Source organism: Teleopsis dalmanni, chromosome 1 (assembly GCF_002237135.1).
Source record: "Teleopsis dalmanni isolate 2A chromosome 1, ASM223713v2, whole genome shotgun sequence".
Lineage (NCBI taxonomy): Eukaryota > Metazoa > Arthropoda > Insecta > Diptera > Diopsidae > Teleopsis > Teleopsis dalmanni.
This window is the reverse complement of record NC_051846.1, coordinates 203,737,094-203,761,984: the sequence shown is the minus strand read 5'-3', so window position 1 is coordinate 203,761,984 and position 24,891 is coordinate 203,737,094. Positions and strand designations below refer to the sequence as shown.

Sequence of the window (24,891 nt, the reverse complement as noted above, 5' to 3'; positions counted from 1 at the left end):
GAAGTCCATTATATATTTTCATATTCTACAAAATATTCAAAATTTTTATGCACATGATTTTGTTTCAATATGTTTTAAAATTAAATTAAAAGTAATGGACAAGAGTGAGCATAGTAGGACTTCAAAATCCGTTGAATCCAATATTGACGAAGAACGCACGTCGTCACATAATCCAGAGCACAACCCTCATAGTCATCGAAGACGAAGCGTTTTTATTATAGTTGGTATAGACGCCATATTCATCGATGTTTGTGCCTCGATCCTAATGCATATGGTAACCAAAGTAATTCACTCTCCAACCAATCCAACGAATTACTTGCTGTCACTTAGTCACACAATAAAGTCACGTTCTCCAGCAATATCAGCAGACGAAAATATCGACGAAAGCGCTGGTGCAAGCATATACACTTAAGTTGTAGTAATAAACATTCTGACGAAGTGTTTGTTGCGAGACCAGACACTGAAGAGGTGGCGTCGTGTAGCAATGCCGTTATTGAATATATCTACCACAGTCAGTCATCGTTCTTGCATGAATTGCAAAACATACATTGTGACCGAAAAGTTTCCGGAAATTTTAAATAAAACGCAAAATTCTTAATCTTCATCAATATTTATTTTATCTCTTCAAATACCATTGAAGCGTACACAATTCCAGTTCTTCCATCATAAAACATTTTTTATAGGCGCTTTCCGGTATGGCTTTGAGTTCCCTCTGCGAATTCTGTTTTACGTCTTCTATGGATTCAAAACGCGTTCCTCTGAGTGGTAATTTGAGGTTGGGAAACAGGAAAAAGTCACACGGTGCAAGATCAGGTGAATACGGTGGCTGTTCGATGGTATTTATTGAATGTTTGGCCTTAAAATCGTTGATAATGTTGAACAAATTGAGGTGAATCGGAACAAGCCGGGCGTTGACACGTCGCATACACAAATTGTCCACCAAAATCAAACGAGCCATCTCACGACCGATGCCTAGCTCTCGTGCTATCTCTCTAACACTCACATGAGGATTTTTGAACACGATTTCCTTTGCCTTTTCAATGTTTTCGTCGGTGGTAGAGGTCGAAGGTCGTCCAGAACGCGGCATGTCTTCGACGGTCGTACGACAGTCCTGAAAGGCTTTGTACCACTCATAAACTTGAGTTTTCGATAAAACTGATTCCCCATAAGCCTTTTGTAGCATTCGCAACGATTCTGCACACGAAATTTCGTTCGAAAAACAAAATTTGATGCAAACTCTTTGTTCAATATTTTTTTCCATTGTTTTTTTCGCAACGCACTACTGAGGTGAACTGGTTTCAACAGCTGCCGTAAACGAACTGTCCGACGATCGCGTCATTTTTGGCATGTAATTAAGACAGTGCGCCAACTACATAAGCTTAAATATCGAAAATATACAGCGCGCGAATTTTAAATGAGAATTTCCGAAAGCTTTTCGGTCACAATGTACATACTGATGGAAATACCACACCAAGGCTTTTAGATGTCGACTCTGATTCTGATAACCAAGAGCCGGAAATTGCTGCAGCAGAGAACAATGAGATTCCTCTAGATATATTGAGATTCCTGTAGATATACTTGCTGATCCTGATGGGCATATTAACATCAATTTATCAACAGATGAATTATATGAAGCTTTGATGGATTCGCATACGTATAGATGTATTCGGTGGACTCGAGTAATGACATATCATATGCGTAACTTAAATATAACAAATTCGGATATTATGCATCGATTTGCTGAGAATTTAGTTACAAACCCCAACGAGCCTGTAGCTGCTTTTGAACCCGTATTTAATATAAATCCTTTGACCGATGAGGTGAAACAAGATTTTTCAGAGCCTGGGGATTTCAACTATCCAGAAGACTAAGCGTAGAAACAGAAGATTCAATTTTATCGTTGGAGTGTATAAATTTACAGAGTGGCTGTATAGTGGATAGTAGAATTTATTTTAAATTTAATTTTTAATGTCAATTATAACGGAAGTATGTACTTTATAAAAACTTTTGGTTTTTGTGAAGGGGTTTTTCGAATAGTAATTGCAACAACAAAAATTTTATAATTTTTATTTAAAAATCCAATTTATTGAAAATAATAAAATTTTATTGTTGCAATCCACTACTGTTCGAAAAACTCTAGAATATATTTTGTTATCGCACCATAAATTAAAATAGATCTTATCAGTAGTTCGTATATGTGAGTTGTATTCTTCATACTTGAGTACTTGTTTTGTTTGTATATTACACAAAAGATATTCCATCTCTTTATGTCATCTTTTATAATCATACTCCGATCAATAAAAATATTAACTCACGACAGATTACGTGTATGTGTTGCTATTCTATCCATCCTAGATGGAGCATAAGAACACAGCATAGAAATAGACTATGTTAGCATATCATTGTTTTCCTCCAAGACTTGACTGGCTCATTGGAACATTTAGTATCTTGCGAGTTCCACTTCAAAGGCTGCTAAGCAGCAATTATACTTTGTGGTCTTTTGAGAGTGTGCCATATCCAACCTATTTTACTCGTTTTAATGATAAGCACTTACATTGATGTCTATTATATTGATAATATGCTTTAGATATAATAAATTTGATTTGAAGCCATAAAATATCCAAACTTCCTTTATTGAATTTAATATGAACACAAATATTTCTCACTCGAAAGCATTATTAATCAAAAACTAATATGTATTTGCTGAGCAATATGCAAATATGTATTTGCTGAGCAATTATATGTCTACCAACTTAATTTTGTTTGAAAAAGTTCAACAACAATTAATAAAGTTTTGTGTTCCTTTAAAATGCGCAGCAGTTAGCAGTTAAAGTTTAACATTTTTATTAAGAAAATATCACTAAGCCTTTAGTACCCTTAGACAATGGCTTTGAACAAATCCGAGAAACCATTAAGACAACCAAAAATTATGCTCATACGCCAGTCTCGGCGTACTCACATTCCATCGACTAACCTGATTATGACTTGTCCTTGAACACACTCCAGCAGATATATCTTTATCCGCTTCCACACACATAACATAATAACAATTTATTTTAATGGCTCAGATATGTACTGCGTATAAGTACATTAAACTAAGCTCTACATAAGCTGCAATAAAACTCAAATAATATCATTATTCTCCGTCTACGTCTCCATCTCTGTCTCCGTCTCTGTCTCCGTCTCTGTCTCTCTCTCTATGCAACCACAAATGTCCTTATATACGTCAATGGTTCGCAGTTCAAACAAATGATGTTGTGTGTTGAAGAAAGTGATTTAAAGTAATTTGTCAAAATTAATGCCTTCGAATGCTGGTGTGTGGATATTGGTTGGTATTGTGTATTGATTTCGCTTTTCAAGTCGAATGAATAAACAGAAAAACAGAAGAAAAAAAGCTGCCGAAATAATAAGTCGCCACGAAAATCGCCATGAGATCGTATCCTGTAGCTGTTTTCCCAGCAATTTACTTCAAAAAGTTTTCCTAATTTTCAATTTCTTAAAATATATTAAATTTTTTTTTTTTATTTGCGTTTTCTTCAGTTTTCGCTGCTTTAAGTTGAATTTTATTTTTGCTTTTAACTTCCGCATTTTTGCACCTGAAAACTTTTAAACTAAGTTTGATTACTTATTGCATTTTTTTTTATTTTTTTTCTTTTTTTGTCGTTCCGTACTCTATTTATTTGCTCCTGCGAAATTTTTACTTTTTTCAATTTAAGTTTATAGCTTCCTTCGTGCTCCTTCCGTTCCGTTTGCTGACTAACAAACTCATCAAATTGCTTTGTCGTTACTCGCTTCAGCTCACTTCGATTGACGTTCACTTAATTTTCACTTCATAAAATTAAGCCAAAAATGTTCAAGTGCTCATTATATTCAAAATTTTCGCAATATAAAACTAAAAACTATTTAATGTAATTTACACCGAGCACGAGAACCCAATCAACGCACCACCCAAATGCACCACTCCTTCCTCTCGCTTCGTATACCGTAAGATTCATTAAGTTTTGTTTTTGCATTGATAAATTTAAAAGTATTTACTCATGGGAAAATATAAAAATAACTCATGATAATTAGTGCATATAAAATATTTACAGGATGTGATGTGAAACTCACTAAAACGTAAAAACTAAAAATAGCAAAACAGCAAAATAGGTTTAAAAATATAACCTCAAAATACTCATAAAAAATGAATTGAATTGCGGATGATGCGGATGCGTACCTCCAAAGTGCCAATCATTTTTCATAATTAAATTCACTCCTAATCAGGTCAGCAAGTAGTGATTCATCTATTGCATCAAAGCCACGCTTTCATAGCCTCGGCGCAGCCAATATCCTCGCAACTCCTGGCGGCAGTTAGTATTCAGACTTCATCATCATGTTATCTATCTGCTGACTGTGGCTCCGACAGTGACTGTGACTGTGACTGTGACTGCGGCTATGACTGCGATGTTCGGTGTGTACATCGTAATTTGTGTCCGTTTTATATGCCTTAATTCAAGCGCCATTTCACATCCGATGCGCTTCATCATTTACAATTCGCCATTGGAAGCGTTTTCGGTGAAAATTATGTTGATTAATGAGTGTATGGTAATGCATTTAAAGTTTAGTCACGCACATTCAACCAAAATTCCTCTTCACAACTCTCCAACTAACTTGTAACAGGACTAATATTAAACTTCTGTTTTACACTTGTTTTGAGTGCAAAAGTTTTTCAAGTCCCCACCAACCAACACTAAAACACTCCCACCGCCTCTAGTTAGTAGACACAGGAATAGAGTGACTGATGTTGGTAATAATTTGCTGTTACTTCCACTGTTGAGGCGGCGGCTTTGAATTATGTCCTTAAGTAGCATCATGTATTGTGCTCGTGTTGCGAATTATTAACACAATATTGTCTGTAAAGTTCAGGCCAAATAAATCTCTAAGTCGAGCATAATTTGAGGTATTTTGTTAAATTTTACTTGTACACTGCATACTCGTACTGCAGTGTAAATGGATAGGAAAAACAATACTTATTTGAGCTTGAGATACTATTGAGAATCAGTACATTGAGTTATAAAAATAACTACGAATATTTTTTTATATATTTATACACTTCATATATTATATTCATTAAAAATTTTAATCAGTTATCGAATACTGTTCATTAGTTTGAATGCTATATTGAATCTGCAAATTATAATATTGACAGTCGATACTATAAACTGATACTTGTAGAAGTTGAAAGAAAAGAGAGCAGAAAAGAGATACAAGAGAAGATGAAAAAAAGAGAAGAAAATATAAGAAACAAGAAGAAAAAAAACAAGAAAGCGAAAGACTGAAGAAAAAAGAAGAAAGAAGGAAGAAAAGGAAAGAAAGAAGGAAGAAAAGGAAAGAAAGAAGGAAGAAAAGGAAAGAAAGAAGGAAGAAAAGGAAAGAAAGAAGGAAAAGAAGGAAGATAGATATAAAAAACTATTCCAGAGAAAGGTTTTTAGCAACCGAGAAGAGATAATCAAAATACCGAGAATCGATTTTTAAAAACTATCTTCAACGATTAAATATTTCGAGATTTGAATCACACGATGGCATGAGTGCTATTCAATCAATGCAGTTTACTTAAAATGACACAATGGCGAATATCAAGTATAATCTTATATTTTCAATTTTCTGTATATTTCCTAAAACGTTATGATTAAGCTGAGTAATATAGAAGGATATAGAATATAGAAGGATTACGACTAATATTCAATTACAGATTTACGGATCATAAATAACATAGAAAACCGACCATTCACGAGACCAAAAATAATGAGATATAATAATTTATGTCGGAGTAGCTGCCTAATAAAATAGTAACTAAATTACAAAATAATTAATTATGTTAATCGATGTAGCCAGGGCTTTATTTAAAGATTTTTTTGTTTTAATTTACAAAAAAAAACAGTTAAAGTGCTATTAAACTGCACTATAAGAATAATTAACTAACAAAATGATATAGATTTAGGAATCACAAAAAACTAAAAACTGGCAGCTAACAGCACTAAACAATTTTTTATTTATTTGATTTACTTTTAGTATAAGAAATATGTATAATTTTCATACTAATATATTTTTATAGGTTTTTTTTTCTATTACATAATAGAGAAGTTTCGAACAGTAGTGAGCTACAACAACAGAAAATATTTTAATATTTTAATTAAATGAATTTTTGGCTGATCATGCAATTGTTTCGAGTATTGCCAAATGCATATCATTAGTGGTCTTGGAAATATTTGTTGTATTTAATCATTCCTGAATAATTTTTTTTAAGATTGCAGGTACTATTTTTTGCCCTGACAAATTTGAAGTTCAGAGTCCACTGTTCTTTTGCATAACCTTATTTAAAATATTTAAAAATATATTTAGTTTCTATCGTAAAATCAAATTAATATAAACGAATGAATATTGCATATAAAATATTAATGTGTATATGAAAACTATATACGTGACTCAATTTCATTACTTAAAGTCTAGATGACTTCAAGAAAAATTATACTAAAATAATTGAACTTTTTTGCAAGCCAAAATCTTAAAGCAACTAAAACTATTTAATGGAGACCTTCACAATAATAACTACAATTCCCCAAATATATTTATGAATTCGCATACCAATATACGTATATTAAAATATATCTTTCTGTGGTCCTACATAGACCCAACCGCATGACTTTACAAGTTCATCATTTGCCTACGAAAAAAGTGGTATTGGCACAACGAAATGAAAGCGAAAGGTTATAAATTCCTTTGGGATACTTTAGATTGTTCTTGCTTGCGCTCATCCAAGGATGTTGCATATTTGCCCAATACTTCTATGAAATGCCTATGAAAATAGCTAAAATCATGTTTGCATGATTTGTAAAAAAATAATAATAAATAAAATAAAATAATATATAAAGAAAATATAAAGAAAATATTTAATTTAAGCTTGAAAGGATTTTTGTTGGGGTTTTCTTCTATATGTATATTTTGATTAATATCAGTTTTCCTATGTCAGGATGAGTAGAGTTACTTGCATGTGCCAATGGGAATACGTGGCGTGTATTTTAATACAGGCATTTAAAAGACGAACTCGTCGTCTATATGAAATTCAGAATTATTTCCATTTCATTTCATTTGTTTGCTTGTGCCTTGAGTAGAGTCCTTTTTATGCTTCCGTTTGAAGTCGAAATATTTTATTTACTCTAATTAAATAAGCAAATTTTTGCAAATACATATATTTTCAAATATTAAATTTATTTTGCTGCAATATTTTTATTTTAGAGAAAACACAATATGAAATATTTCGCTCATATCACAACTGTATCTATATCTCAACGCAAAATTGTTTATGAACTGTAGTTGCGATAGACCACTGACCAAAATATAGACCACTGACTGAGATATTTTCGCTTATAATTGCAGAAATATTCATGAAATGTTGATCGCACATGTTTGCATACATTTACGCCTTTAATGGCTTATTTTCAATTATTTCCTCCAGTGCTCAAGCTCAAGCTCAAGCCCAGCCACAACGAAAATATTTTCGATTATTCTACATTCATTCATTTTATCGATAATAGATAAATTTCATGGCAATGCGTCATTATACAAATCATTTGCGTTTTAGTTTTGCATTTTATCTTTATTGCCAAATATCCAAACATCCGCATATGAACTCCATAATTTGTGGAATTTTTTATTTTTTCTACTCGTATATTAAATATTTCTGCGAGTTTTGTCTTTTCATATTATAAATTTGTGAAATTTGTGAAATTTGCTCATATGTAAATATGTTTGCGATACATTTGTGATTCGATATGTTTTGCAGACAGCGCATTCCTGTCGTAATTATCGTACTATTATGAACAACAGAATTATTTCGAGTTTAAATCAAAATTTTATTGCCATTTAAATTTCAAATTTATTCCGACATCAATGAATTATTTGGTGAGAATTTATGAAATTTCGATTTTAAAATTGTTCTACCAGATGATATTTTTAATTAAAATTTAAGCAATTTAATTGAACTCAACTTCAACACGAATAAATAAATATGTTATTTAATATGCATTTGCAATCAAATAATTCAATCCAAAATATGTAAGTTATTTATTCAAGTTATTTATTTGTTGCCTTTTTTCCGAACAGTAATTTTTAATTCAGTAAGAAATTTTTTAAATGGTTATTCTATCTATTTTTGTACATAAAAGTTTAAGTCAATAATACAATTCTTGAACGAACAGACCTTAGACTTGGTTACCGTACCATACTAGAGACAACTCATCGTTTTCTACAGGGTTTTCTACAGGGCGATTGAAGTGTTACCTATTCAAACGACCATATCTTTTCTGTGTGAAATCATTTTTTATTGATTCAAATTTTATAAATTTCTGGAAATAATCAAAATTTGAGAATCCATTTACTATAGCCTAATAAGGCCACTTTTTGCCCTGATTATAGCCTTCAAACAGTTAAAAAATGAGTTGCATGATTCATGAATGTGAACTTCCGGTATTTCGGCCCATTTCTGAACAATGGCTTTCTGCAGCGCATATTTTTTAGTTCTCACCTTGCTCTCCAAAATAGCCCAGATAGAATAGTTTATCGGATTTGCATCTGGCGAATTCAAAGCCATTGTGAGAACGAAATGAAGTATGGAACAGGATTTTTCAACCATTCTTAGTTCACACACGAGCTTTGTGAAACGGTACCGAGTCTTGTTGGAACGTTCATGGTCTACGACTGAAATACTGAAATATTTGCATGCCCACGGCTCTTAAGCAACTTGCAAAACATTTTCCCGACAATAAATCGCATTGTTTTTCGACCTCAGGCTCGATGTAATCGATTGGAGAACATCCATACCATTACATCGGATGGAAAATTACTTCGGGTGGCCATTCGTAGTCTCAAATTTTCGGCAGTGGTGTTTAGTTAAGTAAACACGATCATTTTGAGAGTTGGTAAACTGCTCGATGGGGAAATTTTACTCAGCAGAGAACACAATGTTTGGAAATTGCCACGTTTGTGCAAGTATAACAAATCCATTGTTCTTTAGAGTCAAAGTTTTTATTGATTTAATATAAAAACTTGTGCCTTTTAGAACTTGTAATGTTCTACCTTGAGCTCATTTTGGAATAAGAGTCGAATGCTTCGCTATGCCTTTCTTAGTTCCTTAGCTATTTGATTACCACTACGACATGAATTTTGTTCACATCGAGCCTTCACTTTTGGAAACAAACCAGGTGATGTTGCTATTATTTTTCGTCCACCACCAAAGCGTTTGGAGATGATACCTATACTATTGTATAGGATTTATGGTACGATAAACAAGCACTTTATTCACTTTGAAGTGTTTGAGCTGAAATATTGGTTCGTGGGTCGAGTTGGTCAGAGCTTTCGCACCTTTTTATAGGTACCACATCATTGTTACCAACTCATTCTTCCTTGGCGTGTCAAAGCAGCAAAGTCTATGTAATTGAAGAACCTCTCTTGATCCGCAAATTGCTCTATTTATCACTTTTGGTAATATTAGTCAATTAGTATCTAGCAACAATTATTTTGCTTAACACATTTTATGGTTCAGCTATAAGAACGTATTGTATCTATGTTAATCTCGATAAGTAAGATTTAACATTTTCAACTTGATTTTTTTCTAATTGACTTTTTTGGCTAATATTTTTAAGTAGCGCCGTATTTCATTTATTAAATCTTTGAGTTGATATTTGCTTGTCAAACAAATGACATGGATAGTTGAACTTTTAGACAAAAAAAGCTACATTCATAAATGATTGATCCATTCAAAGTTCTTGACATTTTTGGTCTATTGTTGATATATACGTAGAGTACATTTTTACTTCATTAGTAAAAAAACTTAACAAAAAAAACTATGACTTTCTCACAGTGACTTTCTCTCATTAATCCAGTTGTCTAAACTCTTCAATGAAATAATATGACAGAATAGCTAATCAGCCCACAAATATATGTGTAATAAATACTTTTAAAGGTTTTTCTGAATGTTGGTATTCTATCTATGCATTTTTTATAATTTCGTTTAGAAAAAATGCTTTTAAATTGAAAGTAAAATGACATGCTGTTAAAAGATTATATCATGTCTGACCTGACATTAATATTGAGAGCATTGAATTAGTTTACTCCTGCTGCACTTAAAGGTATCAATTGTCATAAAATGCTGAAATAATTCCATTTTATCATTTTTCTAATAGAAAATTTTTTACAGCAATCGAAAGTGAAATGCAAATAATAAAATTCTTAAATGACATTTCTAAGAGACACTCTTTTGAAACTTATGGAACATAATATGAAGTTATATTTATTAAGAGAGATGCCACAAAAATACTACACAAACCTAAAACCTTTGGAAAATAGCTCATATAATATTCGTTGTGAATAGCCAGCCAACAAATGTGGGTCGCCGATGAAAATATAAAACTCATCCATAAATTTCAACACATTTTTACTTACTATTTGGCAGGAGAAAGTACATTGAATTCCTGGTGAAGAGAATAAGTGAAACACTATATTCCACTTAAAGCATCAACAAAACTATTTTCAATTTGAAATTGAGAAGCTGTGACATCAATTGTGTGCAAATGGAAAAACAAAAACGTAGATAGATACACAACAACTACATACTACATACAAACGTATCTACACTTGAGGGCAATAGATACTATATACGTACTAGTTATATACAATATAAGTAAATATATAAACAGAGTGGCATTGATATACGTATTCAATCAATGTCCTTGAACTGAAGACATTACACTTCATAGTGTTTACTCTAACAACAAACTGGGAATCATTTGTTATTACAGCAGTCGATAGAAAAATATCTATGCTTTAGCATAGATCTACACCACATAAGCCACTTGTTGTTGTTGTTGTTGTTGTTTTGGCTTTTACTAGTTACAATTTTAACAATAAATGTATTTCCAACAATTATTGTTGATATGCTGAAAATATTGTGTAATTGTACGTGCTAACAAATCGTATTTTAATTTCTAAAATAAAAAGAAATACACAATTCTATTCATTAAGTGAAATGTATAGAGATAGCTTCTTGTAACTTAGATACTCTCGTACACATGTTATACATACTATACTAATAGTATATGAGTATGTATGTATGTGATATATAATGACTAAATGATGCCAGAGTCTAAAAATTTGTTGTGATATTTTATTCCTCATCTAATGTTTTTTATTTGTTGTTAAATTTTTGTAGTTTTTATTATTTTTATTGTTCTGGTTGTTGTTGTACTTTCATTGTTTCCCCTCATGTGGCAAATGATGTTCGGAATACAAAAAACAATTTAACGTTACGGAAGATAAAGTTTCCTTGAATATTTCCTTTTCAACTTTTCTATATAAGAGCATATTTTTCAGTTAGTTTTATAGATGAATTTTTCTTTCTCATCCTCCCTTCCTCTTGGCACTGACAGCAAATCATTGTTTTATTTTAAATGAGGCCTGAAATGTTTATGGAAGAAATTAAGACATGAAAATTTTATTGTTGAACAATAAAACAACAAATGAAAGATGAAATACTCACATATTTGTCGTAAGTAGTGTCAATTTACAAAGTATTACATGACACTTTTTCAGAGAACGTTGAGAATACTACGTATAGATAACATTGTAGTTTAAAAATAAAATATTTCATTAGGGAAAATATTCTGTTCTTGGTGTGTAAAAAATATAAATATTAAAAAAAAAAAGAAATGAGAATAAAATTCCTATTTCTGGGACACTCAGAGTACATAAGCCAAATCGCTTATTATGAGCAACTTCTCATACTCTGCTCTGTTTTCATATCGCTTAGTTGTTTAGATGTCAAGCAAATAGTGAGTTCGCTATTATTATACGACTATATAGCTTATAATGTTATAATTACACTGAAATATTTTCAGTTATGTTAACATACATGACTGATACACTAAAAAGGATCGTGAGAGTTTCGTGATACAACACATCGACGAATTTACACATTCTAATTACGAGAGCTAAGCTATATAGATATCCGCCAAAGTATTAACACTTTTTAACATCATTTACGAACACTACACTCATTTTACTGAAGATATCATCTTCCAGTACAGGCAGACCTAAAATGTTGTTATGTCCCTCCAAAAATTTGTAGAATCATTCATTAGCGCGAATTTTTTTACTTTTACATGTGGTCCAGAAATAAAAAGATTCATTTGTCTTGTCGCTATTGTCCATCCAAGATAGCGTAGTCAATATCTGTATAACGTCAATATCTCAGATTTTCTTATGATGTTTACGTTCTTTAAGTTCTAAATCCACAATTTTTTTTCCTTCCTCCTCCTAGATAAAGCACTGAGTCTCAGTTAATAATTTATTCGAACTTTATTTTGGAATCGATTTTGGTTATAGTATTGGGTTTATTTATTAATTCCAAAGACATAAAAATATGTTAAATTAAAATTAAATATTAAAAAATAATCAAAATAGGATTAAGTCGTTATAGAGAACATATATGCTTGTCTAAAAAAACTTTATTACAGAGAGGAATTTTCCATTCGAAATTCTCGTGAAAAGACAAGTCAATATAGACTATAGACAAATCTATATGTATATACCATAGAAAGTTCTATATATATAGATTATAAACAAATTTACATCTATAGGTTATAGACAACTCTATATATATATATATATGTAGGACTATAGACAACTCTATATATATATGGGACTATAGACAACTCTGTATATATATAGGACTACAGACAACTCTATATATATATAGGTATATATGTAGACTATAGACAAATCTTTACATAAAGACTATAAAAAAGTCTAAATATATATTTTGCGGATAAATCTAAATACACATACCATAGATTATAGATAAATCTACATATATAAATTATAGACAACTCTATATATATAGACTATAGATTAATCTATATATAAAGACTATAGACAAGTCTAAAAATATATATTATAAATACATCTACATACATATAAATAATAGATAATGTACAAATATAGACTATAGATAAATCTATATATATATAGGCTATAGACTATTCTATAAATAGACTATAGACAATTCTATATATATAGAGTATAGACGAGTCTATATAGAAAAAAAAAACTTCAATAATGTTGTCTGATGAGGTGAATTAGACTACGTTGAGCTGGAGCTGGTTAACCTTCTGGATTATGTACACAAAATAAAAGTGGATCGTTATTTATAAAAAATGTTTACAAATGTGATACGTTCCCAAACTCTTTCTTCAATGTTCAGTACCAGTTCAGTGTAAAAGGTTTAGATAATTATTTGCTGAAACACGGTTACAATAGTCTTCTCCGAATTTTATAACAACATTGCAATATTTTCCTTGAACATCTCTCCAATATTCACATATGGATTTTTTAAAGAAATAATAAAATTTATACAAAACCAATATTTCCATAACAATTTTATTTTATATCCTAATATTTATTTTTTGTATAATTTTCAGAACCCATTACTGAAATAGTTGGCGGTCCAGAATTACACATAAATAAGGGATCAACTATTAATTTGACGTGCATTGTTAAATTTGCACCGGAACCTCCGCCCGCAGTCACTTGGTCGCACAATCGTCAAGTAAGTTATTAATGTTTTGTAAAATCTATATTTGCTTGTACATACATACACGACTATAGATAAAAAGCACGCACAGGACACAATTCAGAAATACCATAAGAAACCCAAAATATGTTGAGCACGTACAGAAATTTTTGAGCTCATTGTCAAGTTTCAATAAAGCATATGAATTACACTCATAGGTACAAAGGTATGAGGGAGTGTTTATGTACTTTTTCATACGACAAATATTTATAAATATGGGTTGCTAAGAGGACCAAACAAAGTACGCAGTAACGAAATCTCATATTTTCGGCAAAACTACACTTAACCTAAAAAATTGAAATTAATTTTTGGTATGTGATACATACACGCTGCGCTGTTACGGAAAACCTACTATCAAACCATACTCAAACCAAAGACCTCAAACAAATAGAACAACAATAGAACGAGAACTGATGATGTAGTGACGCACTTTTGTACATAAAATTTTGTGACATTTACCTTGGCAAATATATGTGATTACTTTTTGACAAGGGTCCGTTGTCCACCCTCTCTCTCTCTCTCTTTTTGTCTCTCCCCTATATGATGTGTACCGTAGGCCAATACACGACCAAATCAAGTGCAAATGTCAAACAAACATAACAATAATAAACGCATGCATAGCAACAACAATAGCCACAATAGCAACAACAACTTTCATGGAATTGACAACAAAAACAACAACAAAAGCAAATTGAAATTCCTGAACTATAAAAATGTTTAACGTATGCAAATGAGTGTATATTTTATCAATAGAGGAAGGAACAACAGCAGTGGCAGACGTAGTCGCTATAAGGCAGTCAGGCAGTCAGGCCGGCGGACAGGTTTTTCAGGCAGCATCTCCCACTAACCTTGTGCGCATTAACTTGTCTTATTTGTTAGCCCAGTTAGTTTATGTAGTTAGTTATGACAGGAACTGACTAAACAGGGCAAATGTTCTTTATCACAAACTAACGTGTTGTGCCATTAATAAAAGAAATTCTACTACTTCAAACTGCAAAATGGCAAGACTAAAAAACAAAAAATAAAAAATGAAAAACAAAACTGAAAATGAAAAGGAAAATAAAGATGTAAGAAATTTTATGGGACGAAAAAATAAATACAGAATTGTAGAGATACGAATTTTCATATTTTCCACAATATAAATTTATTTATTTTCTTTATTTAATATTTTACTTTTCTTCCGTTTCTTCTGCTTTCTCAACGCAGGTCATAAATTTCGATTCGCCTCGCGGCGGTATATCATTAGTAACAGAGAAAGGTGTCCTTACCACCAGCCGTTTACTAGTGCAGAAAGCAATACAGCAGGATTCCGGTCTCTACACATGCACGCCGTCGAATGCAAATCCAACATCGGTTCGGGTACATATCGTGGATGGTAAGTCTTTTGAGTTACCTTAACTAGTTGCAATAGAGAATGTAATAGAAAAAGTAATAGAAAATGTAGTAGAGAGTAATAGTTGAAATATTCTACTACATACTTCATTTTATTTTTCTATATGTGTATGTGTGTGTATTTATGCATGTAACTGTATGTGTTTGTATCCGTGTACTTCCTACGATAACTTTGACATTAACTAACATCAGCAAAACCAGAAAGTATCTGCATATTTATTTATATTTATGAAGTTTCAGTTTCGCTTTTCGCTTACTGTGTGCCGTGTTCTGCGCTCAACACCCTGCGCCCTCGCCCTCGCCCTGCGCGTCCTGTACCCTTACCCTTATTTGATATTTAATGTGCATACTTGATAGAAATATTGTAGCCAGTTTGGGAATTGGAAATCATACTTGTGCTAGTTACACCAATTTAAATTATGCTGCTATATTTTATCATTGATATATTGGGTGTATGCTCTACTTATGGGTACACTTAAATTGATTTAGGGTAACAAATTGCTTAAGTACAACAGGAAATTGAGTTAAACGATGTAGCAAGAAACTGAAGTAGTTTTACGGACAATTTATCTCCATGAAGTTTACTACAAGTCACAACATTCTCTACTATTCTACTCTACTGCCAAATTTATTTGAAGTAGTCAATTTGTTAGCGTAAGATACTAGTACGTTTACATAAATATGAGTGACTTTATAGTATGAAATATTTAAAATAATTTATGTTACCCTAAGTTATTTATATTCAAATATTTGTGATAAATAACCGGATATATGTAAGTTGAATGAAATTATTTATTAAGACAGATGTCCGGGTATTACATTCAATATTTGGTTATTTTTATAAATAAAATATACTAATCATTTTTGTACGACAAAAAAATGTCTGCCATATGTACGAGTTAACATAACTCATAAAAAGGAACTATAATTTTCAGCATTTTCAATAATTTTTTATTTAATCTTCAATGCTTGATCCATTAATATATTCTATTTTAAATAGTCTCCCCTTGATACTTGATAGACACATATGCTAATATAGTTTATAGTCCGAGAAATTATTTTGAAACGCCTTTTTAAATAGTTTCCATAAAGATGACTATCGAAGATAGCCCAAATATCGGAAAATATCTTATCTAAATATCTAATATTATAGTTTTAGCCCGCTCATAAATTCTAATATAATCTTAAAACACGTTTGCGATTTTATTTTTATATCAGCTTTAATTAAAAAATGTTGTCTTTTAGAAGACTGTTTCTGAACACAAAACGTACTGTGAACAATAATCAACCTATTTTGTAAGGACCAGAACAAATACATTTTTAAAAACCAATGTCATAAATAACGAAAATACGATATATAACTGACTGGTGTTACGAATGATGCTGGTGAGGAAATCCTATTTTCAAATGTTTTTGTAAGTTTAAGAAACAAAAAAATAATAAAAGGAGTCTATGTCTCATAATAATCTCGTAAGTGCTTGAAAAATTAAAATGAAGCTGGTAAGCAATAAACTCCATCGTAACTCATTTCAAATTCAAAATTAATGTGAAAGGCGTTTGTCAAAAGTCATGTATCAGTTTTATTTCTTCCGCTGTCTCTTGAATTTACGCCTAAGGCTTTGTTGAACATATTTTACTACAAAGTCAAACTCCCTGATCCGATACATTGTCACACAGAAAAGTTCGAAAATGAACCTCTTCTTCATCAAGTCAACAAACACAAACCAAAACTCACAGCTGTCTGACAGTTAGTACGTATGTTGCTGGTAGTGCAACCAATACATAAAAATATGCTGACAACACATAACATATAATTTCCCAAATTCTCGTTACTTTTTAAAAATATACCATATTAAAATCGTACTAAATAGTACGGAATGTATTTAACGTGATATAACTTGCTTATTGATTTAAGACAATTTTTGTAGAAAGATATACTAATACTTCAATCTACTATTCATTTTTAGACTGTAGAATAGAGTTGAATTCATGATTCATATTCAGGTAAGAAAGAAAAAACAAGGTTTTAACTAAGATTGTATCTTATATACACATAATTATAAATTAATAAAATTCTCAACTATTTTGCAAGTACAGGTAAAGTAATGTTCCTATTATTCCACTAAGCACATTAAGGCTCTTTAAAATGCTTAAGACGAAAAAAAAGTTTTTTTTCGGCACTGGCTAACCTTCTTCTTAGTGGAACTTAAACTTATACCTACAACTACCCATGTAAGAAGCAAGATCGAAATCGAAACTTATACAATTGTATTTGGAACACTTGTAACACTTAACAATGCCAGTATGATGACCTTTACAAGACCTTTACGAAGACTTTAACGAATCAATGACTTGATCTGCCAATTCCCTTGATGACACTTGCAAATTAAGTGATCACGCGAAATATTAAAACCACGCTTACAAAGATTGTATTTGTATTGTGAATCGTACGAATATAAGACTTGGTTGGAAAATAACAATATTAGAAGACTAACTCAAGTCTACTCAAAAATCTAGACTCAAATTAATAAGGTTTGTGTTACGAATCTGAAAAGTGATTAGTAAATATCAATATTATGAGAACTATTTATAATGCTTGTATATACATTGGCTTTAGTGTACTAGACTTAGCTTATGTATGTCATACAATTTCGATTGATATGGCTAAGATATAATGAATGGTCTCTTTTAGTATGTCTCCAGGCAACATTAAATATAATTTTTAATTTAAATCGTATTTCTAATATATCTGTTTTAAAGTAATTACTTGTGGCAACATAACTTGATTGAAACAAATTATTACTGTGACTAAACTACCTATCAGTGACAAACACTTTACAAATCATAGTCTAATAAAATATCTCTCACTTTACGAAAGGAATAGAAAATATTGTGAATTATTTACATTCTCAATAAATACAGCAAATAGAAAATCAAAAATTCCAACAATTGTCATTCTCAAAATGTCTGCAAAATACTTGATGAACTCATGAAAAAGGCTGCAGAGGATCAATATGAAGAACCGCAATAACGAAACTATGTTTAGAGTAATCAGCAATTGGCGAAGTAGCCCAGCTGATATCATGATTATATCGTCTAATACAATTTATGACAAAGATATGAAAAGGATATAGTAATGTAATGGACTAAAGCTCACAGATACAAGAACTAATATTATACTGGAAGATCTGAACATTTTTGTGCACAATCTTTAAGCAAATTCCCTGAATAAAAAGATTTGAATATATTATAAATTCGTTGCAGTGTACCTAATGTCAGCAAACTCAGTATTATATCTAATACTTTTCTCAGCAAACTAGTATTTATTCTTATGTCCTAACTGATGGTCAGTTACCACGAAACAGCATTATGAAGAAAACTGGTAGTCCTATAGACCATAATTCTTATAAATGAAAACTTTTAACATATTTTGATGCATTCCTTGTTCAATCATTTGTAAATTTCACATCAACTAACTCTACAAATTGAACAAACAAAGCAATAACATACAAACAAAAACAAAACATTAATTCACTCAACTTTTGTCATAAATTTAATTAAATATATTTATGATAATTTCATTCATACCAGGGATACATAAAAATTATATACAAATAGCACTTCTCACTGAACCAAAGAGTACCATAAATAAACTATATCTATCAAGTCTTATAACAGGAAACAAACTATATAATGGATGTCTATAAAAATTCATCAAAGCAAATAAGCAAAAACTATAAATATTCATAACATACATAAGGTATACATCTATAATCTTTGTCCTGATGATATTACGGTTGATTAAAGCTTTTACATATTCAAAATATTAGATACTTCCACTCACTTTCAGCAATAAAAATAAATTAAAATGACTAACAGAGTTAAGCCTCTTCATTGTAACTTAAAGATAAGCTAATTAACTAAAGTAGCTACTTAGACAAGTCATTTTTATATTTCTCTTTTTATATTTGTGTTGCTTTTAGTTGCTCTTACAACGGCTCAAAACTATTTTGTCAAGAAAAGAAAACACTCATACGCCATGTATGACATTTGCTACTTTTACTGCTTTGTACTTTATATGTAATTATTCTGTTCGAGTGCCCAAAGGATTCAATTTCATTTCACCTAACACAGCTTCGTGTATATACATATATATATAGTTTTGTTGTTGTTGTTAGTCAGTTATTCTGCTCGTTGTTGCCATGTCTGTTAATAGGTTTAGGCGACTTAAGGACATTTTTCTTGAAATTGTGTTTTCACTTTGTTATTTATGTTCACTTGAGTTTTACTGTTTCAATTTGTGATGAATTTGCTTTAATACTGTGTCAAGCTCAAATACATTTCAATAGAATTAATAAAATAAACATAATAAAGTTTAGTGTTATTAACTCAAGTGGAAATTAAATTTGTTAAATGCTTTATTTGTAGCTTGATTAAGCTAAAATGCTCAAAAAGAAAATCTTGCTTTGTTAAAGCATTGGAATATATTTAATCCTACAAAGGGATATTAATTTTGAGTTAGAAATAGTTGAAACGAACTTAAAATACACGTTTGTTCAAGATTTTAATTCAATTTATTGCTTGGAATTGAACACTAGGTTTGAAAAACAACATTATTCAAATGACTTTCGAAGAAGCAACTTTCGATATGAGATCTATTTGAAATAGTTTCGGAGGACTGTGGTTGGCATAAAGATGGTGATAACGTAGCCATATCTTAAAGGATGTTTATGTTCCATGTTTATGTTCATGATTGTGGCATCTTGAGATTATTGTCACAAACACGATCCTCTGTGTTTATCAAAGACATACCCTGTAGCCTACAAAGTAATTCCATTTGTTACAAATTGTGTATTTGTGGCCTACGAGAAGCATACGAGAAGAGTCTCGCTTATCAAATTCAAAAAAGGATGTGACATGTTGAACTAGTTAAAACCATATAACTTTCACATCTACACCTGCAATCTTTCGTCAAAAAAAAACTAAATAACCATGTGACTAAAGATATAAGAATTGTTAGCTTGTGTCATACCGTCGGCGTCTTCAAAGAAAATACGAGCCTATCACACCTCCAAACTAAATGCGATACCCAAAAGTAAGTCTTTTAAAGATCAATGTTCTTGTGACAGTCATTTGTCTCTTTTTACTGTCCCAAATTCCAGAAATTTGCGTTTGGCCAAATATTTTAAACAAAAATATAGATCTCATGTCACAAAAAATCGTGTTCCAGACGCTGTTGTTTAAACACCCATTCAACATATGTTCTGAGCACTGCATGATATTATGAAATGTAAATCCTTGAATTTTACATACCATAGCAATTCTGGTTGACATTGTCACTGGAAGAGTGCTGCGAAATGGATAAACTTTAAAGAGAAAGATTTAGTTTTATTTATTAGATGAAGACAAAGATGGATGATTTCAAATGTGCTCATACCAGCTTAATCAATGAAGATCAAATGGTCAAAAACTATCTCCACATATAAATTAGAGTTTAAACATTGTTGTAACATCATAACCGATAAATATCTTCTTCTTGAATGGCCAAAAACTTCCTTTACTGACGAGCTTAAACGTGGTCATACCAACTTAGCTGATATGAAATCCGTTCCAAATCGTAAAAACTGTTTCTGATAGCATTTTATAAGATAATTTTTTTTCAAAGATCCATAACTCTTGATGAAACGTTGAATATGGTATATAATAAATTTAACTGGTTTAATGACTGGTATTTAAAAATCAATATTCCTCAAAAATATTCTGCAAGTATTAAAAAAATACCTTGTATATTTTGACCACAATTATTGAGTATTTTGAATGAAATTATTTTGTTAAAAATCAAAGTTTTCGCAAAAAAAGAAAAAAATTCTTTTAAATCTTTTGTGCGGATAATTAACGTTTAAATTGAATTTATTGATTTCATACCCAATACCGAAAAATACACAATTGAGCACAAAAAATATCAAATTTTCATGCTAACCATTAGCGCTACACTGAGAAAAAACTGCCGCTGGCAAGTTTAAATAAATTTCAATTAACGCAACACCGAATTTCGGCACTACCTAGGCACTCGCACCACACCTGCAAACCAAGCTCTACACACATGTGTACTTGCAACTTGCCAGTGGAGTCGCGTAGTTGTGTAGTGTGGCTGGAGCACACCCACCTCACGTATTCACATCCGCTCGTATCGAGTGAATTTAATGGCGCTATTAACTTCGTGCCGCTGACATTGGCAAATGATTAAGCCAATTTGCAAAAGTATAAGGCAATTATTTTCAATTGAAGCCCAAATTAATATTGAACATCGGCAGCGGCAGATAACCGTATTAAAGCTGACGCTAAGGTTGTGTATGAGACCGATATGGTGTGGTGGATGGGGGGAGTAGTAAACAATATTAAAGGCAAGTGAGTGACTTAAGCGTTACAACATTTATATAGCAAGTAACATGCGGCGCAAAGCACTGCCCGTGGCTGAAGCGGAAAACCACAAAAACACGCAACAAACTGACGTCACTTACGTACGCCCGCATCGCACAGTAAGGGAAGCTCGGCGCAGTGAAGTTAAGTAAGGATATTCTAGGCAGCCATTGGTGTTATAAATAAGGATTAAACGCCGTTGTTGCCTGCAATTGTCTGATGCTGTGCTGACTACACACAGTTACGCCTGCCGACGTTGCCTTCATGCCTGTCAAGAAACGAACTTTTTTTTGTTTAAAGAAGAAATTTAGCAAAAAAAGTCAGCAAAAAAATCAGAAAAAGCACAAGAGCTAAGGGGGAAGGGGTATACATCAAAATATTGAACACAATTAAACTTAAAGCAAAAATTTTATTTGATTTGTAGCAAATTTGTGAAAATATAAAAAAATATCTAATATTTGTTGTTAAATGAAACAAATAAATTAAACGATATTAGAACACGGAAAAAGGAAATAAAATAAATAAAAAATAAATAAATTAAAGATAAACAAAAAAAAAAAATAAATAAATGAAAATATATAAAAAATAATAAATATAATATTAAATAAATAAAAATAATATAAAAAAAAAATAAATATAACAAAAAAAAATATGAAAAAAAACAATATAAAAATAGTTTAAAAAAATAATAAAAAATAAAAAAAATAAACAAAAAAAATAAATAAACAAAAAAAAATAAATAAACAAATAAAAAAATAAATAAATAAAAATTAAGTAAATAAAAAATAAATTAATAAAAAATTAATAAAATATTAAATAAATACAAAATAAATAAATAATAAATAAATAAATAATAAATAAATAAATAAAAAATAAATATAAAAAAAAACAATATAAAAATAATTTAAAAAAATAATAAAAAATTAAAAAAATAACAAACTATCTTAAAAAAAATAACAAAATAACTTAAAAATAATTTTAAAAAAATAATAACAATTAAAAAAAACCTTATAAAAAAGTAAAATAAATTGAACCCTATCTATTCGCTATAATTCCGAATGAAAAATCTAAAAAACAATGGACCGAATATGTAACGACAGATTTAAGAATAACTTCAATAAATATAAAACACAATGGAGACATGTGATAGTTGCAGTAAAAATATCTAGATCGAGTATTAGTCTAAGATCAAAAATAACCAATAACACGCCTTTGGAACAGAATACCAACATATCGAATAGAGTTACAATTACATTAATAATAAACAAAAGAACTCCAATAAAAAAATATACCGAGCGATTGAAATTACCATCACATCAACAGTAATATAGGCAACTAAACTTGCCTCAAACAATTTAAAAAATAGTTAATTTCTCTAAATCAAATTTACAAAACTTGTGATATCAGCAAGTAATACGAATTAGTTGTACCGTAAGCAATCAGCTGATTATAATGCATACGTAAAAAGTCAATTAAATGTTCTTTTTTCAACAATATAGGAGAAGGTTAGGAGAAAAATTACAAAATTGAACAATTTTTTATTTAAATTGAAATTATTGTATCTATGAAAAAATAATAATAATAAAAGAGCATTATTTTAATTTTTTTTTTTACTTTATGACTATTCAATGTTAGGATATTTTAGAAAAATAAACAAAGCACATATGAAATACATATTTCATTTAGATCAATGTGAACAGTTGCCCCATATGGGAATTTAATTTGCCTTTAAATAAAAAATTTTTTACTGATAAAAGGGAGCATAAGTTATCATTAAATGCATAAATGATCATTTATAACTTAATTGAAGAAATTTAAATCATCATTAGCAGCTTTTCAATGAGCAAATTTAACCATAATAACTGTTCCTTTTGATTCTCAATACCAAGTACCAATACCAACTATTTAAATGTAGTTAGTGAAATATACTATTTACTGTAGCTATAAACGTGATACTAGTTCTTTTACTCCCATTGATGTTTAATGATAATTAACACCAATGGAATGTTTTTTTAAATGCTCATTGAATCTTGTTTAATTATCATTTATTGCTTTCGTCTGTTAAAATTATGACAACTATTTCTTTTATTAATATTCCTCCTTCAAAAGAACTTATTTGGTAATTTTTAAAATTTTAATACAACTCATTAGAGAATTTGTCGAAAATAAACTTCTTTTATATATAATTTTTAATTGATGCTTTAACATTAAAACTGTTAAGGAAATTTTTCCCCTAAATTTCATCTACTTTCGCAATTAAACAAATCACCCAAAAATCATGGAGACCCAGACCCACCTTAGCTACAGATACGTTTCCTGTTTCCTTCCGTGCTAAGTGTCTGCACGTGTTCCTTTAAATTTCCTTAAAAATGTACCTGTGTTCCTTTGAGGTGCCCTCAAGTATTTTTGAAGAAATGTTGATGAATGGATGTGAGGAGTCTGTGTTTGTATTTTAAGAATGTATATTTATAATATAAAGGAACGGTAACGCTTTTGAATTTTTTATTGCTTCAATTAAGTTAATGGGGCAATAAAGTTAAGATTTTTTTTTTAAATTTTAAACGAAAATATTTCTTAAATTCCTCTCTTCCTGTGCAGTTTATTTTAATTTATTTGTTCATTCAGCGTGTTGGATGTGTTGTTGGCTATAAGATTTTCTATTTTCTATTTTTTCTTCTCAGTAGAAAAAACTTTGTGTGAATAAAATTCTTTTATGCATATCGAGAAGCTAAGAAATTGTTACTCTTTGACAGGTGAACATCCTGCAGCAATGCATCATGGACGCTCCTCACAGACTACACCAGCAATGGCTTTACTGCTTGTTCTCACAGTGTTTATAGTTTCCTTACAATATCAGAATACATTAAGCCAAAGCATACGCTGGAATTATGCATCGGCAGCAAGTCGATGCCCCTCCTATCAAACTGGAGATATGCCCATAAAAACTGGAGAGCTTGGAGTGCGAGAATGCAGTAAAACTGAATTGCCAAAGACATAACCATTAAGTGGACGCAGCAACCAGAACAACGTGAAACGTATGTAAATTATAAATTCTTTTTTTTTCTTTTAGGTTTTTAGTACTTAAACGAAGAATTCTAGCATTTAAGTAAAGGGTAAAGAGAAAACACATTGAATAAATAAGATGATAAATGTTTACTAAAGCAAATTGAGTAAAACAACAAAAAAAACAAAAAAAAAAAAGGAAAATTAAATTCCAACAATTTATCCTGTTATCACTAAAATAAGTAGTTTATTTATTTATAAAGAAATTAAATTGTAAGTGTTTAAGAACTTTCATATGATGACGTAAAACAACAAATAAATATAAATTATTATGTGTGACTAAAAGTGTTTAAATATAAGCAGAAGTTGTAAAATATTTATGTTAGCTTTCTTTTAAATTATAAAATTTTATT

General features: G+C 30.5%; 2 protein-coding genes across 4 annotated transcripts in view; one reads left to right on the top strand and one right to left on the bottom strand.

Moving 5' to 3' along the window:
* LOC119671448 (TATA-box-binding protein-like) overlaps positions 1-24,891 on the bottom strand; it is a 162,243-nt gene that overhangs the window by 132,025 nt on the left and 5,327 nt on the right. The window lies entirely within an intron of this gene.
* LOC119667093 lies at positions 5,598-24,473 on the top strand. Its single transcript, XM_038076377.1, has 4 exons — positions 5,598-5,619; positions 13,512-13,639; positions 14,870-15,038; positions 24,229-24,473. The coding sequence occupies exons 1-4, from the start codon at positions 5,598-5,600 to the stop codon at positions 24,471-24,473; spliced, it is 564 nt and encodes a 187-aa protein (XP_037932305.1).

Coding starts and splice junctions, on each gene's coding strand:
- LOC119667093 (XM_038076377.1), top strand. CDS start 5,598: ATGACACAATGGCGAATATCAA. Junction 13,640..14,869: donor CTTGGTCGCACAATCGTCAA/GTAAGTTATTAA, acceptor TTCTCAACGCAG/GTCATAAATTTCGATTCGCC. Junction 15,039..24,228: donor TCGGGTACATATCGTGGATG/GTAAGTCTTTTG, acceptor ACTCTTTGACAG/GTGAACATCCTGCAGCAATG.